Below are 20,594 nucleotides of genomic sequence, written 5' to 3' on the forward strand. Positions count from 1 at the left end.
AACAAAGCTGGTTAGAAAAAAGAGCAGCTTTATGTGTCCAGGAGGCAAATATGATGGGTAGATTCTTCAGGGTGCCACTTTCAGGATGAATGCACTTGCATTCACATTCTTGGGTCACTCCACTGATAAAGGCCAACTCTTGGAAGAGAAACTTTGATTGGCTACACAAGAGCAAGGCAGATTGACCAAGAGTCTAATCATATTTATAGAGAATGAGAGAAATATAGCCACTCAAAAAAAAAAAAAAAAAGAAAGAAAGAAAGAAAGAAAGAAATCAAAGTGCTGTTACCAAAAGAAAGTAGTTCAACATAAAGCACAAAGATGATTACAAAATATAAAGCAGAAAGAAAGACAAAAATCAAATGCTCACTCCTGCTGGAGTATGAATGGAAAAAAGAAAACATAAAAACAAAACACTGAGGTAAAGAGAAGAAAAGACAACTCAGGTCAACAGAATGTTAGAGTAGCCTGATTGGCTGAAGCATAGGATGAATAGATGACATTGAATGAGCCAGACTTTGACTTGAGGGCCATCTTCATCTTCCTCTTCTATGTACCCTGCACCATCCCAACCAGTAAATTGCTCTTCTCAACTTATAAGGAGCAAGCGGATTGCTGAAGTACTTGATTCAAGGAAGAGAAAGTTGGAGCTAATAGCCATCCCCACTAATGAGGGATGGGACTACACTTGTTAGGTAGTTGCAATCAGATTCCAGACACAAGCATTGGAAAGCCTGGTGTATTTCTCCCTCAGCCTTAGAAAAGCAACTGGCTTTAGCTACAAGGCTTAGGATTGACAATTTGTCTTCGGAAGTATACCAAAGAGTTTCTCTCCACCTGAGCCAAGTAGCCTCTTCTACCATAGCTTCCTCAAACTCGGCGTTCAAGTAGTAAAAGAGATAAAGTGGTTGTATTGGGGGCATTTCTGAAAACTGTAGAAACCATAGAGATGCAGACCATTTCTCCAACATTTGGAGTTTTTTCCCACAGAATCCATGGGAGTTGCTTCTCTGATGATTCTCCCAGTCCTCCTCCCATCTTTGCTCTGAACCCCATGTTGGGTAATTTGTGAGAGCTTTGCTTTCTTCATTTGTAATATGAAGAGTTTGAATCAAGTTCTGTCTGAAGAGTTCTTAAGTTATCCTTCAATGCCAGGTTCAAAAACGTGTTTGGGGTCATGTTGAGAAAGGACTTGACTACTTCGGACTCAGAATTTTGGTCTTCAGGCTATAGATTATGAAAGTCAAGTACATGATCTTTAGAAGCAGAATCATTGGCTTCAAATCCTTCCCAGATCTCTCATGGACAGATATGTTATTTGAGAAAGTATTATATCTTTTAATTATTTTATTTTATAAAATAAGTGGCTAAAAACTCACAGTTAAGTGAAATAGCTCATAATTTTTAAGGTAGAATAGTAAGAGCCCACTGGGGTTTTTAAGGGCAGAGTACAGTGGCTAAGGCATTGGCAGTGGCAGGTGCTCTGCTTGATGGAATGATTGGGTTGGCATCTGATAAGCCAACAAATCTAGGTATCACTAACAAGTAACAAAACAGAAATGCCACAGACAAAAAATAACAACACAACCAAAAATTATAACTATGGAAAATAATGTGGTAGTTTATTTGGTTATTTTAATAGTAGATAATATTTACTGAACACTTCACCTTGTGGAATTGTTTAAAATGTTAACTTAAATACCTGAAATCAGGTAGTCTTGAGACCCAGGAGCTATTTTTCAGCTCAATCTTGGCCCCACTGCCTGTTGCTTAATTCTTCTCTAATTTACATGGCTAATTAAGGAAAAATGTGCCTTTAAGTGTGTTTGTGTGTGAGTCTGTGTATACATACTCTATAAATATATATGTATATAAAACAGTTATATATATATATAATAGTTATATATAAAGCATATCGACTGGGATCATGTAGAGTTGCAGGTAACAGAAAACCATAATAGTTTCAGAAAATAAATATATACTTTTTCTCATATAACAAGAAATCTTGTTATGCAGTTTCTGATATTATTTTAGGTGCTCATCGAAACTGTCAGGGACGTAGGTTGTTTCTAACCTCTACTTCAATCTCCTAAGCGTGTTGGATTTTTCCCTTGTGCAAGTCACTTCATGGTCAGAATGTGACTACTCCATGTCAGATATCTAGTCTAGTTCAGTGAATAATAAATGCCCTTCTTCTGTGTGAGATCTTAATGGAAGACTGAAAGGGCAGGTAAGAAGGTGAGGAGCTAGATCTTAGAACTATTTCAGATCACTGTGATCCATATCCTAGAGCAGAGCATGTTTGGGCCTGAAAGTCAGGCTTCTTAATTAAAAAAAAGGATAGTGGAAAGAATGCTGGTAGGCAAGTAGCAGAATTCACCATAACAAGGTTAAATAAAATTGCCTTACTTGAAAGATGCTATGATGCATTATGAAGAAAAGTAAAGTATTTATGAAATATGAGTTGAGAAGTCCTTCCAAAATAATTGTAATAATTTACGTCTTTCATTTTAATTAATGGAAGACATTTTTAAATAATTCTCAGAAACTTCAGCAGATAATTCCATGGTGGGGGGGTGGAGTGGTCACTGAATGAATAGATAGCCTTTGATTATTGTTTCCTTAAGTAGGCCAAAATTTGAGAGGGCTAATGTAGTATTTTTGCAGTTAAAAAATAATGGTTTCAACTGATAATCCATTTTCAGGGACAAGAATCACCCTGGATGACAAAATGTGAGCTTATCCATGTTACATTAGGTGAGTGATTCTAGCTTACTTTAGTGGACAAACTACATCTGTTCTTCTATAGTTAGCATTTTCTCGGGCTGCCAGAAAGCATCTCATCACTTGGCATGTCCCACATATTAGAGAGGAAAAGAGAAGAAAGCTGGAGTTCAGTTGCTGAAGGACCTGTATACTTAGAGCCTTGCAGAAATGACAGCAGGGAACAGACAGGCATGATGGTTGCTCTATGGCTGTAATGAATTAGCAGCAAGGGTAGACATGATCTGTTGACTGGAAAAGACCAACGGAGAGAAACAGAATTTCAGGATTTCTAATTGTTAACTACTTCAGAGAGATGTCAGGAGGTCCAAGCTACATGGAAATGCAGGATGTTTGGAAGTATAAGTAATAGGTAATTGTTGATAAGTGCGATATTAGTTTTAAGTGACTTTCCTATCTGACTGCTCTCCTTTGACTAAGGAAATTGTTTAGAATTTGGAAAATTATATGTACAAGCATTCTGGATATAGTATTTATGTGCATTCAATAAGCATTATGTTTTACTTTGATGTCATTTATTTTCTGCTATCATATCATATTGTGTAGAAGAAAAATAGATTCTGATTATTTGCTCAAATATATGAGAAACGGTGTTTGGAGAGTAAGAATTGTGATAGTCAATTCAGTTAAAAGTACTATTTCTTGGGCACCTGGGTGGCTCAGTTGGTTGGGCAACTGCCTTCAGCTCAGGTCATGATCCCGGGCTTCCAGGATCGAGTCCCGCATCAGGCTCCCAGCTCGTTGGGGAGTCTGCTTCTCCCTCTGACCTTCTCCTCTCTCATCTCTCTCTCACTCATTCTCCCTCAAATAAATAAATAAGATCTTTAAAAAAAAAGGTACTATTTCTTATGGCATCTTACTGAGACTCTGCCAACAGGTTAGGAGACAACTGAAACAATGGAGTCAGAAATTTCAAAAATGTGTCAATATGTAGTTTGAAAATATATTTACTGTTTGTGTAAGAGGTTGTTTGTGTTGCATATATGCACACCCACAGAATGCTATTTTTACATGGTCATGGTGGTGCAAATACATGGATAAATTATAATTTGGGGATTCAAAAGGACTTGAAGATACTGTGATTTATATGATTATTACAGATTTCGTAGTCTAGTCTATAATTTTTTGTGTTGGCTCAGTTGCTTAATATGATTGAAAAGATAAAAGGTAACTGTTTCAGGGATTTTTATTTATATTTTTGTAGGTATTTTGATTTCTTTTAAGTATAAGAATAAAAATAAGAATAAGAAATCATCTTCATAATTTAATATCAATGGAGCATCTTTGTGGCTCAGTAGGTTAAGGAGCCAATTCTTTTTTTTTTTTTTTAAGATTATATTTATTTATTTGACAGACAGAGATCACAATCACAAGTAGGCAGAGAGGCAGGCAGAGAGAGAGGGAGGGGGAAACAGGTTCCCTGCCGAGCAGAGAGTGGGGCTTGAATCCAGGACCCTGAGATCATGACCTGAGCCAAAGGCAGAGGCCTTAACCCACTGAGCCACCCAGGCACCCCAGGATCCAATTCTTAATATCAGCTCACGTTTTGATCTCAGGGTCATGAATTCAAGCGTTGCATTGGTCTATATGCTGGATGTGGAACCTACTTAAATAAAAAATTAAAATAATAACTTAGAATAATTACCTTTAGGTATGAAATTAGTCATTGATAGATGTACAATGTAAGTTTTCTCACCTATAGCCCAGTTTATTTTTTATTAAAGTATAATGGCAAATAGGCTTAAAATTATTTCTGTAATAATAACATTAATAATAATAAAAAACTACTATAATAATAAAAAAATAAAAAATAATAAAATATTTTAAACTTTAAATTTTTTAAAAAATTAAATAATAAAAAACAACTATAATAATAAAACATAATAAAAAATAATAATAAATAATTTTTTAGATAAAAAAATCTAAATTTTTCCAAACTTTATCCCAAGTTAAAAATATCTGCACATAGCAAATTATTTTGATTTTTTATATAAAGGAAGAAAGTATTAATATTTTTATAAAGTTTTTTTCTTTTAGCTTTTCATATGATGCCACTTATTTAAAGATACATAGTGACTTTGAATAACTTAAAAATCTTCTCAAACCTTGAAGACATACAAGGTTATTTTGAAATAAGCCAGTCACTAAAGGGTGAGTATTATATGATTCCACTTATATGATATACCTACAGTAGTCAAATTCATAGAGACAGAAATTAGAATGATGCCTGCCAGAGCCTGGGGGAAAGGGACAATGGATCTGGGGCGGGGGGATGTTCTTTTTCAGCCATGCAATGAGACATTTCATTGTTATTTCAGGAGTAACACATATCTTTTGCCATAATATAGACTACATTCTAAATGAAAAATAGTTTAAAGAATGCATTGTAGAACACTGACAATTATTATCTCAGTAAATGTTTTTATTATCAAGGAGATAAAGGTTTTTTTTTTAAGATTTTATTTATGTATTTATTTATTTATTTGTCAGAGAGAGAGAGAAAGAATGCAACAAGCAAGCAGAGTGGCAGGCAGAGACAGAGAGGGAAGCAGGCTCCCTGTTGAGCAAAGAGCCCGATGCTGGACTTGATACCAGGATGCTGGGATCATGATCTGAGCTGAAGGCAGCAGCTTAACCGACTGAGCCATCCAGGTATCCCAAGGACCAACTGAGCCACCCAGGTCCCATGACCTGAGCCAAAGTCAGCAGCTTAACCGACTGAGCCACCCAGGCGTCCCAAGAAACCCAGTGGGTTCATGAGGGGCACCTAGGTGGTGGAGTTGGTTGAGCACTCAACTCTTGGTTTTGACTCAGTTGATAATTGCAGGTGGAGGGATTGAGCCCCAACCTCCGGCTCTGTGCTCAGCATGGAGGCTACGTAAGACTTTCTCTCCCTCTGTCCTTCCCCCTCCACCACCATGTTCTCTTTCTTTTTCTCACTCTCTTTCAAATAAATAAATAAATCTTTAAATGGGTTCATGACTATATTTCTGACAGAATCAAATTCCATACTTAAAATATTTTCCAACATCCTTCATTAAGAAACTTTATCATTCTAGGAGGAATTGTCGATAAGGATCTTCGTCACTACCTCAACTTACGATTTCAGAAGGGTTCTGTGGACCACGAACTGCAGCAAATCATCCGTGACAACCTCTACCTCCGCACGGTGCCATGTGAGTACAACAGGCGATGTTGTCTTCCTATGTTAAAAAATTGATAACCAGTTATATATCCATTATTTTTCTTTAAGAAAGTTAAATTGCATTGATTTTTTTATGATGGATTTTGGGACAAAATTGATTTGAGATATGGACTTTTTTTGAGGTATGGAATTTTTAAATGAAAAAACTTATAGCTATCATTGTGTGGTTTATGGTGATGTTGTAGCCAGAAGAGACTTGTGATTTTCAAGCTACAAAACTTTATCTTACTTCTTACCTAAGTATTGAGAAATATTAATTCTAGACCAGGATGCTGATGAGTTAGAATGAATGATGATTGCGGTAGAACACCATGCTGGGAGACAGGAGAATGCAAATTAAGGCCATTAGCTGAAACAGATATTTTGTAAATGGAATCTACACACTAACTCCCAACCTCATCTCTGGTTTGCAGCAGGGAAACCTTGCAAGTGAAAAGAAATGCATGGAAAAGTAAAGCTAAATGTTCTATAATTCTTAGAAAGTGATAAAATCGAGTATTGAGTACAAATTTCTTATATGCAACCTATAGAAGTCCACAAAACAACAATCCTCGATTATGAGCAGTTGATCCTTCAAAAGAGAGGGTTGGTCAAATGAAAAAATTCATGCATCAACTTTTTAGTACTTGTTTCATGTTATTTAATAATCTTCTGTTAACTTTAGGACAGTTCAAGGACTTTCCAAATCAGATCCTAGATCCTAAGGAGAGATCAAAATCCATTTCCTTCATGTTCCATGACCCCCAGAAATTTTACAATCTCCAGAAACTCTGTGGGTGTTGGGTGTATCCCTTTTGTTTTAGTTCTTCTTTGAATTTTATTAAACTCAAAGTTATTGGCTCGAGAAAGTTGATATTAAAGAAAGAAAAATTTGGCTAGCATAAATAAACAAAAAAAGTGTGTATATATTTGCAGGGAGAGGATATTGAACTACAAGAACTATGTAAAAGCTATGGATCATGGATGATTATACTATGTTATGTATATATATATACATATGTATATATGTATATATGTACATATATATGTTGTATATATATGTACATATATACATATGTATATATATATATATATATATATATATGTTAAAAACACAGAGAGAAGTAAAATGGAAAGTCAGCTCCCTGCCCTTTTCACCTATGCACATCTCAGGAGGGGTAGACTTTTGTCATTGTTAACACGTAATGCTCATCAAAATAAAAATGTCAGGGCCCCACTATCATGTATTCTTAAATGAGAATGCTTACTGATTGACATCTTGTCAGTCCAAATGCTACCTCTGTCTGTTTGTGTTAGTGAAGTGAATAGACTGTTGGGCTCTTGCTTTAAAGTTAGAAGTTGAGAAAAGTGCATTCTTAAACTTGTAAGTTTGACATTAGAGTGATGGCCAGAAGAAGATGGATTAAAGTAAGTGACTGAACTATTTATAAGGTAACGGGTGGACGCATTTCAAAGCTGTGATGTTGCCAGTGCAGCCATGTGCATTTATCTTTTGTGACATGAAAGAAAGGAGATCTGAAATACTGAATAAAGAATCCAGGCACTTTATTATGTTTAAAAGCTGAGGGAAATAGATAAGAGCCTGACATTCAGGAATAACTTGTAGTCTTTGCTAAGGCGATGACATAAATAAGAAGTCTTAATTAAATATGAAGATAATAGGAGTAAATTTTGCATTAGTTAATTAACTTCTTAAATAAGTCATCTCTCTTTAGAGTACCAAAGAAATACTACGAAGGAAAAATAAATATAAGGGTAAAATAACTAGGCTTATATGAGTAAACGTAAAGAGTTTTGTGATATGATTTCAGTACAAGGTCATAAATTCAATTAGAAGTCCTTGAATAGCTCCTATAAAGTAGATGATTAAAAATTCAATGAATCTAAATATTAAAATCAAACAATTATTCTTTGGATTTGTAGCCACCACTCCTAATAGCCAATTCCAGTAATACTACTCATTAAGAGTACTCTTAACTTTGCATAAAAGTGAAGAAACATCTAAGATAAAAATCAGTCTGATTTATACGATCTTATAATCACTTTTGTACTGATAAATTGTACTTGGATAATCTACAATATTCACTCAGTATATCTTTTAATAAAATGTTCAGACATGTTCAGAGTATGCAACAAAAATGTGTCAGTCCTGTGAAAAATCATGGCTTTATTTAGAAACTCCTATGTGTGTCCAGCCTATCTATTGACCTTGAGTATGGAGTAACATTTGTTACCTATTTTCTTTGGTCAGAAAATTCTCATTGGTTTTCATGAACCCAGCACCCTGAAAAGAAAAGGTATTATTCAAGTGCGCATTATTGCTCTTATAAATGCATACATTAAAATGTATGCCTCTTGTGTAATCTATTAATGGCACTCGGAATAGGTGTTGGATAACTCCATGAAAAAAAATGTAGTCAACTTGTAACTACGTAAGGATGGCTTAGCTGTTTTTGCAAGGCAAGGCTCAACTAAGTAATTCTGAGAACTACCATGTTACTCCACCACCAGTAACTATGTCTGAGAGGAAAGGAACAGTCTTGGAGCCAGATTTCCTTGGTGGCTAGTGAATAAGAGAGGGTTCTGGGCTGAGAGCTCCAGGGACACCCTCACCTCACACACCCCTGTGCACTCAGCCAAATTCAGTTGTGGCCAGCTTGGCTTCTATACCCCTTTCCAAAAGGAATCTGGGTTTGGCTGCTGATGGATTTCCAAACTGAGTGGGAGAGGGAGGTGGTCATCTCAGATCTCTACTGGGCCTTAACTATAGATAATATGAAATTCCATCAGTCTGTTCCCTGCCCCATAAACAGTTGGCTGCATTTAGTCTTTTCATTTTGTTTCCCCAGAATCTTATCTCGGGGCCTAATTCTTCAAAGATACATTTTTTTGAAGCCGTGTCTGTAGTCATGGAAGGCAGGACTTGGTCACAGAAATAGGATGGTTGGGCATGTGGCGACATGAGCATCCACACACCTGCATATGCACACAGAGGCTTCTGTTAGATTAGTTCTTCGTTCTTTCTAATTAAATTAGGGAGAAAAGATCCTTAGGAACTAACTCTTGATATTTTTGCTAAAACATAAGCCAATCATATGATTTATATCCATTGAAGTCCTCAATTTGGACCTAAATATGTGTCTTTTAATTTAGTTGTATGATTTATTGGGTCTGCGAGGGGGTGGTAAAAGTCTTAAAGTGTCCTAAAGTAAAAGTTGATTTTTTAAAAAATACATACAGTAAATGAATTTTCTACTCTTAGATTTCAGGCTATATAGGATTTTTATGTAATAGAACTTCAGGAGATATGGATTAATAATGATGAGACATTTCTGTTATAATAATCTAGAATGTGATAAAGACTAACTAGGAAAAGTATACAGATAAAGAACTCAGAAGAGTTCAGAACCTCCATCAAATAGGATTTTCAATTACCTTAATAGTACACAAAAGACAATTTCAGAAACACTAAATTAGCAGCATCTATTGAGAGATTAGACAAAATCATTTCACTGTAACATGTTAAGTATACAAAGTTAAGGCAGCATATGTTGTTCTTTGGGTAATATAGATTCAAAAATATATAAAATAATTTAATGGAATTAATACATAAAAATATTGGATTAATTTTCAAGTGTTTAAAAAGTAAAAACAGAGTGTTTTGGTTTGAATATTCTACTGAGCCTAAAGGTTGCATTTAGTTAACTCGTGAATCTAACCAAGACAGTTAAATTGGCTGTGCTTCTTAACTATGAGAAAAAAATAACCACTTTCATTTACTGATAAATTCTGGTCTTTTCTATCCTTAATATTTATTAAAGACACAAATTAATTTTCAAGGCAGGTATGAACGCGATATAAATTTTAGATGCTTTTTCCCATTATACTAGATGCCATGAAGAACTTCAATGACCAATTTTAAAAGTTTCAAAATGAAATGGAAGGTAGTTAAAATTAAACTTCTCTCCCAAGTTCATATTTTATCATTTGGTGAGATGGTTTTATTGGGAAATATTTTAAATTTATTGGAAGCCAAAAGAAATACCAGTGTATACCAAGTAAAAGACAAAAATCAATAAAACCAAAGGTCTAAAACTATTCCATAAAATGTGATAAAATGAAAAACATAGATTTAAGATATGAAAGAAATTGCATTTATGGAAGAGCTGATTGAGGTGTAACTCACAATGATGTTTCTACATATTTAAGCACTTAAAGTTAGTATAAACTACGTCATATTTAAAAGAAGCAATATCAAGAATAAAATTATTTTAAATTTTCTGTTATCTTAAATTATCTTTCATAGAGAAGCAGATAGAAGCAGGGTCTTTAAGAGTTATGGGAACTGCTTCCTTTTAAGAAGAGCAGTTACCAACATGCTGAAAGGTATAGATATGCAAGGGGTCAACATCCCATTCCCATAGTTGTATAGGACAATGATCAGAGAGGACTAATGGAGAGAAGCTGTTGAACACATATTTATTTAAAAGTCTGAATTTTTTTTTTAAGTTTTAAAGTAGAGCAAAATTTTCTAGTATACTGCCTAGAGGAAAATAATTTTAATTCTTAAGACACATCAGTACTTTTAAAGCTTATAAAAAATATTTGTTAATATTCAACAAGGCAATATGTTTTTGTGGGCATGAGTGAATCTTTCCAGTTACTTGTAATTTTCATCATGAAAGTATAGTTCTAAGCATGTAATAAGAAAAGAGAGTGATATCAACCTATGGGTTAAACTACAAAAACTATATATATATATTTTTTTCTTCCAATGATGTGAAATTCTGTGAGTTGAAGGTGATCAAGAACATAATTAACTATTCATGATTTCTTTAAGCAGTATAGGTTCATGTGCTGGGATGGTAGGTTGAATTATAGGTAGACATGCAGGCATAGAACTGGAGATACCAGATCCAACTGAATTTTAAACCAACCTATAGCAACAGATGTATATTATATGTCTGTTTCAACCTTAGCCTTATTACTTCAAATAAGAATCATTGATTTAGAAGCTCCTTTTAAAGCTGATTTTAGAATATTAATCATGTTCTTCTGCAACTATTTCTAAATCAAGTTGCCAGATTTTTGTTCATTGAAAATGAATTTTATTTTTTTTAAAATAGCCTAATTGTATTTGTTGCTAAACGTTTAGAATAAGGTTATTAGAGAATAAGTATGATTATTAGCATTGTGGAACAAAGTAGAAGGAAATCTGTAAACAAATGAAACTAAATTTCTTGAGAGTTTTACACACTTCCCTGGAAAGCTAGCTCAAAAGAAAAATTTCAAAAGCTTCTGAGCAGTAGCAAATACTTGAAAGGCTTCTTTCTCTTCATTTACTCATTCAGATGTATGCCTGAGTGGTAAGTGTTTAAAAATATGTTATTACTTTATATAGAAAACTGTATTAGGTTTACTCTCTGCCCCTTATCACTGAGAATAGTAAGGTCTAGTTTTCCATCATATACATGAAAGTACAATACATTTTCCTTTTTCTTTTTCCTAATGAACAAAATGAATGCATCTTTCCTGGTCAGATTAACGTTCATTGGGTTGGTTGACAGAGCACTCTACAGGAGAGAAATGGCTCAAAAAGTTGCATAAATGGAAAGTCAAAAAACATTAGAAGTGATTGTATTGATTTATCCATTTGACACCACTAGACACTAGTTTTTGAATAAAGGAACACATCTGGCTAAAAAAAAAAGCAATAAACACCAAGTGTGAACAACCTCACTAATCTTCCAAACTATATAAAATTCCCTTTGCCCTGATTTGATCTACTTTTTTGTGTATGGCTGTGACCAATCTCTCTTTTGGTTTGTATTTTTCTTTCCTTTTTATAAGGAGAAACCTGGGTTTGTGGACCATGCGTGGGATAGGCAGATGGTATGAATACTCTCGGGCTTCAATGGCTCCAGCATCTGGCCTAGAGAAGAATCAGAGGGGAGTGCTTAAAACCTTTTCTCCACTTCCAGAAAAGCCGGTAATCATAGTCAGTGGAAAACAGCTCATCTTTCATGGAGCCCAGAATCTGCTCCCTGTAGACATCGAAATTATAACCCAGTTGTATATAAAGAGGTCAACATATCTCATTGTATGCCACTGCACTTCTTGAGTAAAATGAATTAAGACTCTGTCAGATTTAGATCTACTCAGTTTCCACAGTTGTTGACTAGGACATAGGCTGTTGGATGATTATGTAGCTGAAGGAAAGCAGTGGGCAGATGGCCAGCATACTAGTGTTCTTATGGGACTTTAAGGCTGTAAATTTGTAGGACAACACTCAATTACTGATTCAAATACATCTGTCCAAAAGAACAAAAAAGGAATACTAATTGTGGTTACTGATATTCTAATATCTAGTGCATGAGTCAGTTATTTACACTTTGTAGTTTAGCATTGCTAGAGCTTGATGAGTAACAGTAACCCTTGGCTTTACTTATTTGGCGACATGGCACTGTGGAAAGAACACTCGTCAAAGAATTAAGAGCAATTGATTCTGGACTAGACTGCCACCAACTAACTATAGGACCTTGGCAAAAGCCTTACTTTGTGAACTAAGGGGAGGGAGGGAGGGGAATGAAAGAAATAACTCTATAATGGTTCTTTCCACTAAAATGCTATAGTTTCTTTTTCTGTTGGCTTTTTTTTTCTTTATATTATCGCTATTCAAATCAGTTCATCCAATTGGCTTAAATTATTCTGGGTATGGAATGCCCTTGATATTCAGCAGGTGTAAACAGCTTATGGAAACCGAAGATATATCAAATACAGCAGACATTTCAGGGAAAAATAAAGAGTTGGGTTTAAATTAAGTGCAGTTCAGGATAAAACCAGCCATGCGTGTACTTTCAGATTTTTCTATGAATGTCAAGTTAAGGATGCCATCATAAGTCTGATGTTCCTTGAAATCTGCCTTCACTATTCATGAGACTCTGAAATATGGTACAGTTTTAGTAAGTGGATGGGAAAATAAGCATAATGAGAAATACAAAGCTTTTAAAATTGCTCTCCTCCTTTGGAATGTGTAATAAGTTGAATGTGACATAAAGACTTCTGAAGCATGAGGTATATTTTTGTGAAAATGTGATTGTTAACTTTTACACTAAGATGTTTAACATGAAATATGGGATCTTCTAATGTTGAACTTTAATAAATGTCACTTAGACAAGTGAATGGTGCTGGGTCGACGCCCAAATAGATCTAGCTAACGGAACACTAAATCAGTCCTCAGGGCAATCTTTACAGCATAGTTGAGAAATTCAGGAGATTCAGTAGAGTCTTTCGCTCATGGTAATTAGAAGGTAGAAGTGAGGTAGGATTGATAATTGATTCAATTAAAAAGTACCCACAGAGCCTGCCTTTAGTAGGCAAGTCAGATGTTTAGAATAGGATCAATCTCCAGTTAGTTTTCCAGTTCTTATTCTAAGCTTTCTTACTTAAAAGCTAGGTTTCAAGAATATTGCTATTTATGCAAACAAAATCAGCAAGTATCTGCACAAGCTCTGTTGGAATGAAGATAGAATTTTACCTACTGCTCAACACAACCCAGTTGTATGCATAAATGGTAACTCCTTAACTTGTCCTCCAAAGAAAACACTGAAATGGGGAGCTAATGCCAACCTTTGTCCTCTCTCACTTTTGGTAGGAATTCTGAATCCTTTTCTGTTCTTTTTAATTGTTTGACATTGATGAAAAACCATGCAGATCAGTAAGGGACCTAAGTATTTGTAGGAAAGCTGAGACTTCATGTCCTAAATCTTGTTCATCTTAGCATTCCCAATGGGGGAATTGTCGGTGAGTGCCCACGCAAGAGTCCTACGTAATGGACCTCACAAACATCAACCAGAACAGTTCTTAAATTGCAGCCACCATTTGCAGAGTACTTCCTAGGTGCAAATGTTTTTCATACATTTTCTAATTGAATCCTCACAATATCCCTCGAAGGTGTTATCCCCACTTTTGAAAATATATGTAGAAACTGAGGCTCTAATGTTAAGTAATAGGTCAGACACTTGTACTAACTCAGTGGAGGAACAGAGATTCCATCCCAGGTGGATTTGGCTCCCAGCACACTCTCTACATGAGAAGGTGTCTCTAGTAGAAGTACTGGGGAGTCACGAGCACCATAAGGGTGCATTCAAAGAGGTTCACAGATGTTCCTAGGATAGAAAAAGAGGAAAAGTAAAGAACAGCACGGTATCTAGTGAGCATAAATTGAGTTCTATCGATAGAAAAGACATTTTTTTTGTTGCCAAGCAGATATAAACAGAAATTCCCACAATAAATAAATAAATATATAGATATATAGCAATATATCTAATATATATCTATATATCTATATGGATAATTATTAGGAAAGTTTTCAAGTTAAGGTCCATTGACCGGCTAGTGTCAAGTCAGTTCATCCTGCCATGAGGCTGACATGAGGTACTTGATTATCAAGTACCAAATTGTGTTTTTTTTTTTAGAATGTCATCACCAGAAATATTAGAATATTTAAATAGGCAAGGGGATAAAAAAATTAATTGATAAATTTATTATTCCAATAATTAAACCATTAACCTTATTATAAGAAGAGAGGTAAAATAGGCAAAGGACTCTACATTATCTACAAGCTTCCTTCATTTCTAAACTTTGCCTATAAATAACTTGCTTAACCTCAGCTCCACCAGAACTTCTACCAGCATTTCATACTCTGAATTCTAATCTAAATCCAAAATTCTAACTACATCAAGCTCTATAAAAAGATATTTACAAAAGTTCCCAGTTCCTCACCTTGACATTTTATAAAAGTATTTCCTTTGGAAACCACTGCAAGGGCAGTGGATGGAGTTGGGAGGGTGGGTAGTGAATTAACATTTACCAAACATCGGGGCACCTGGGGGGCTCAGTTGGGTAAGCATCTGCCTTCGGCTCAGGTCATGATCTTAGGGTCCTGGGATAGAGCCCTGCATCGGGCTCTCTGCAGGGAGCCTGCTTCCTCCTCTCTCTCTCTTTCAGCCTACCTCTCTGCCTACTTGTAATCTCTATCTGTCAAATAAATAAATAAAATCTTTAAAAAAAAAAAACAAACATTTACCAAAAATCTACATACAAGAACTATAATGATGCCTTTGTTTTTTGCAATCCTATGGGAAATATGTGGTGGTTCCCAATTTCCAGATGAAGAATTTTAGCCTTAGAGAAGTTAAGAATCCCTCCCCACAGCACAGCTGCTAAATAGGTGACAAGGAATTCAAGTGTGTAGATCTGACTGATGCCAAGACCCATTTATCAGATATACCATGTTCCATCCTTAGTCACTTGATTTCCTCTGCAGTTCTGAACAAATTTTGCTATGCCCCAGAACATAGGAGACCACTTTGATGTATATCTGTATTTTTTACCTAATGTTTCCATAAAAGCAGAAAAAATCATGAAAATTGGTAGTAAATTATATAAGACTTCTGAATCACACATTTATTCCCAAAACCGCTGTGCAAGAGCCCCACTGTTATCAGTCCTACCAAGGCTCCAGAAAGACCCAGGTCAGTCGCTGATTGATATTATTCAACATTATTCAAAAAATGGCATGCCCTCCTTCGTCTGTTCCTATCTGGAAGTAACCAAAACAGAAACAACTGTGTTATTTGCTTTAGAATTCGTAACATTTTAATGGGGGAAAAAATGGGCCTTTTCTTGCCATCTCAGTGTAACTGGTGCTCCATGGACTCAGCCCAGTCCAGTGACAGCTTTTCAGTTTCCAAATCCTCCAACTAGCTCTCTGAGTATAGTTCCACAGTAACACAAGTTGGCACAATTTGTCTGATCCCTACACCGAGAACACATGGAATTGAGAGGTCCACATATACTCACAGAGCCTCCTTGACTTCTGGGAAATTGCTCCAATTCTGACTAAAGGGACCTAGATTAAAATGCACAGTGAAATCTAATATCCGTGGAGCAACTTAAATCATTAAGGAGCCAATGAGTGGGCAGCTTCTGTCACACTTTCATCTCTTCTTACTGTTTTTGGTGTCAAAGGATTTGGTGGTGGTGGTTGTTGCTGTTTTTCTATTCCCTAAAGCAAAACAGTATGTAATGTGTCACTCAGCGTTTGGCAGGAAATAGAGCCATGCAAGGAAGAAGAGATTTAGGAAATTAGCTGTTAAGAAAATTGCGGTTAAAATTAGAGAAGGGGGGGGCAAAATAGATCCTCAGGAACAATACTCAAAAAAAATACAGAACTTCCCTACCAGGGTAACTGCTACCTCTGAGGCCTGCAGCTATGATTTATGAAGACAGAATTGAGAAATTGCCACTGTGGCTGCAATCACAACAGCTCCGTCTTAACACTTAAGAATCTGGAGAATGGACATGTCGATCTTCCTACAGAAAATGTTGTATCTCCAAGATCTTTTGGTATGAAAGAAAAAGAATCACCTTTTACCAACTTTCCTTTCCATGATAACCCACAAGGCATATAGTATCAGTGTCTTAAATTTATTACTTTTAAAAGGCCATTCTAAGTTTTAAATTCCTTTTTGATGAATCTATAGTCAAATACTAACAATATAAATTATTATTATGAAAATTAGTGAAAAGATTTACAGTACATTTTTAAAGTAAGGTTTTTTACTTTTTTCTATTTATGCTCGAGCTCCTAATAATTGATTTACAGTATGCTGATTATATAAAAGCTACCAGACATATCTGTTCTTTGGAAAACCAAGATACTTAGGAATTATCAGTATATTCTGTAATTGTTCTACTCTATTTATAGCATGAGACATTTTAAACGTGTGTAAGAGTCTTTGTTCATTTTTTATTCACAACTTTATTATTAAAAATATGAATATGACACTAACAAAATTTAGTTCATAATTATATTTCTCACATGAAAAAGCAATTGACAAAAATTGCTTTCAGAACATAATTTAAACTTGGAGCAAGAAAAAGAATCTTAATTAAAAGTGAGGAGTTGAATATATTATTTGAAGCACTACAGAAAATTAATTATATTTTGAAAGAAGATGCTTTCTGCACTAAGTAGCACAACATCTGTGATCAGAGGTCAGCATTGGAAGTTTTTGTCAGACCCAACATCATTTCTTTACCTCAGAGTTCACTAAGGAGTCTTTCAGTAGAATGAAATACATAAAAAATGCACATATAAAAAAAACATAAGTACAATTTGGAGAACTTGTATCTAAGCCAGTATATTGACCCTACCATGAGTTTTAGGAAAAAGATATCTGGTTCCCATATACAAATATAAAAAACTAATTTTAGTTATTCTGTAGGTTAAAGGTTATTTTCCTTCTGACTATGGCTATATTCATAAAAAGTTATCTTTCTAATTCATTAGTTGTAAGAAAAAAGTGTGATTGTTAATTCAGAATGTCATTAACATAGATTTATGTTAATTCAGAGTGTTATTAACTTGTTAAATTTAAGGAGATTATAAGTTTATAAACTTTTATATATTGTAACTTATTTTAATTCAGTTTAACTAACATTGAGAGCTACTATGTGTGTATGACCAGCCTGGTGCTGGAAATACGGAATGATGAAAACAAGAGTCCTGTTCTCTAGGGATGTATCCTTACCTCAAGTTCCAATATAGGTAAACAAATATTCTTCTCATTTTACACATGGGTCAACTGAATATCTACAAGTATCTAAGGTAAAATAATCACCTTGGGGACGCCTGGGTGGCTCAGCTGGTTGGATGATTGCCTACGGCTCAGGTCATGATCCCGGAGTCCCGGGATCGAGTCCCGCATTGCGCTCCCAGCTCCATGGGGAGTCTGCTTCTCCCTCTGACCTTCTCCTCGCTCATACTCTCTCTCACTGTCTCTCTCTCAAATAACTAAGTAACTAACTAACTAAATAAATAAATAATGACCTTGTATTATAATTAAGAAGTATAGCCAGATTGAAGACTTTCAGAAATAATTAGTTAGAAAACCTAAGTTAATTCATCTTTGTATAGCAATAACAATGAGATTATTGAACTTAATGGAGAAATAGACCAAGAAGAGCTGAACTCAGCTGAGCAATATGAACCCAGTTTTGGGAACTCTGTTCTCACCTGCTCTTCTGTATTCGTACTCCAGATTTCTTATGAGTGGGGAGAAGAATAAGACCAAAGACAGCAGGAATAAGTAGGAAAGAAAGAAAAAAAAAAAAAACAAATATTATGGCAATCCCTGAAGAGCTAAAGGTTTTTTGGATTGCCCTGTGATGGTAAATGTAGTCACATTTCCTAGTTAGAGGCACACGTATTTTAACCCTAGAATAATTTGGATCCTTTAGACTCTGTGAACAGAGCCTTAGATTGAGAACAGTGGATCCAAGATTTCCTCGGTTGAAATCTGGTAGTAAATAGAGCCTGAAGTAGTTAAGGACTATTGTGATGGTCCACCCCGGCCCATGTTTCCAGGAAGCCTACAGTTGTATCAAGCATGTAATCTGTTAATCCATGAGTGCTTTCTTCATTATTAAGAAAAGAAATGAGGCTCAGCAAATTGAGTAGCCTGAAATCATTTGGCCTATACATGGCGGATCCAGAGTTAAAACTTGGTTTTTCTCTTGATTACAAGATATAGAGAGCTATGGATATACACATACACACACACGTATATATATTTATTTATATCTACTATATAAAACATGACATATGTGCATATGAGTATATGTGTATCTATGTCTCTATATAGGGATATATAGACCTCTTTCTCTCTCTCTCTCTCTCTCTCTCTATATATATATATATATATATATAGTCTCTCCCATCAGTAAAATAATAAGACACATACAACATCTGTGTAGGGAGATATCATATACATGTTACATATGGAAAATTGAAGTTCAATACAAGATCACATACAGGTGATAAAAAATAGAACATAGATTTTTTTTAAATCCAGTTTGGACCTATTTTAAAATGTACTTATCTATTTTATCTCTCATATTATTTTATATTTATTGCTATCTATTATATCTATCATAGAGTAGATGTTTAAAGGCCAGCTTTTTTCTTCAAAATAGTAAGTATTATAAAAGTTAGATCATTATGGGGCGCCTAGATGGCTCAGTGGGTTAAAGCCTCTACTTTCTGCTCAGGTCATGATCTCAGGGTCCTGGGATTGAGACCTGCATCGGGCTCTCTGCTCGGCAGGGAGTCTGCTTCCCCCTCTTTCTCTGCCTGCCTCTCTGCCTACTTGTGATCTCTGTCTGTCGAATAAGTAAGTAAAATCTTAAAAAAAAAAAAAAAAAGTCAGATTATTATGAACTATAGCAGCCAGGGATAAAAGACTTCAGGGAAAAGGCAGGCCTTATTAATACAGCTTTGGAAACCAGGTGTAATTGAATAGGTGGCAAGAGCCAGGGGGCATTCCAGTTGAGAAGACCTTTTGAGCAAATTGTCAATCCTGGTAATGTGCATGAGAAAAATAGAGGTGGAGTTCCTATATTTCAAGGTATTAGGTAGGAAGTCAAGAGAAGAAGAGAAGGTCAAGGTTTAGAGTGCTATGAAGTGGATCAGAGGAGTTGGAATTTTATTCTTTTTACTGTTTTAGGCATTTTAAAGCCCATCTAGACCAAACATCATCATTTAATATAACATAATAAGGTACTTGGATTTAAATCCCAGCTGTAGCATCTTCTAACTAAGTGGCCTTAGTAAAGTAGGTAGTCTTTCTGTGACATTGTTTCATCATTTGTAAAATGGGAATAAAATAGTATTTACCTCACAGACATATTGATAAAATTAATTTAATTAAGATGGCCAGAACAATGTCTTGCAGAAATTAATGCTTGATAAATTTGACTATTATTACAAAAGTCCTTCTGAGGGGTGGTAAGGGAACAGGAAAAAGATTCTAATCGTAGTTATTCTTAGTGCTTGTGAATACACAGTGAGTTGTCATCAAGTACTTGAAAATGAGAAATAACATTGCCTTGTTGCTAGTTAAACCTAATATTTACACTTAGTGGGTGAAAACAGGATTGGCAGAGTATTTTTAGGATTCAGAATAGCTCCAAGGAAAACAAAATTACACTATAAGCAGATTGACCATAAGAACATCACTAGAGCATGGTTTCTTAACCCTGATCCTATTGGCATTTGGGGTGAATAATTCTTTGTTGTGGGCACTGCCTTGTGCATTGTAGGATATTTAGCAATATCCCTGGCCTCTGCCTAGTAGATGCCATATACCCTCCCTGACGTCACAAAAATAATTGTCCCCAGACGTTGTCAAATGTTTCTTGGGAGGCAAAAATCTTCCCAGTTGAGAATCAACACTATAAGGAAAGAGTGTAACAATGTATGTCAGTGTGACAAAGAAGAGTCAAGTAGCTAAGGGTCGGTAGTGCCTCTGCCAAGTATTGTGAAGAGAAAAATCATAACCGCTGAATGTGGACTTTCCTGGTCACAATGACAAGGATGCCCTAAGAAGGAGAAAGATAATGATTCACTAAATGTCAGTCACTGAAGCCCCAGAAACTATATCTCAATCTTTTTTTTTTAATTTTATAATTTTTTATTTTTTATAAACATATATTTTTATCCCCAGGGATACAGGTCTGTGAATCACCAGGTTTACACACT

The 20,594-nt window shown here is 35.2% G+C and overlaps 1 protein-coding gene across 4 annotated transcripts in view; it reads left to right on the forward strand.

Annotated features, from left to right (window-relative positions):
• The window catches only part of MAGI2 (membrane associated guanylate kinase, WW and PDZ domain containing 2), a 1,345,167-nt gene that overhangs the window by 364,440 nt on the left and 960,133 nt on the right, over window positions 1-20,594 (forward strand). For all 4 annotated transcript variants that reach the window (XM_059396960.1, XM_059396961.1, XM_059396962.1 and 1 more), the window contains exon 2: window positions 5,844-5,960. In XM_059396960.1, the coding sequence (XP_059252943.1) occupies window positions 5,844-5,960 (117 nt within the window). The remainder of the gene's footprint in view (window positions 1-5,843; window positions 5,961-20,594) is intronic.

This window comes from Mustela nigripes, chromosome 4 (assembly GCF_022355385.1).
Source record: "Mustela nigripes isolate SB6536 chromosome 4, MUSNIG.SB6536, whole genome shotgun sequence".
In the NCBI taxonomy this organism is placed as follows: Eukaryota; Metazoa; Chordata; class Mammalia; order Carnivora; family Mustelidae; genus Mustela; species Mustela nigripes.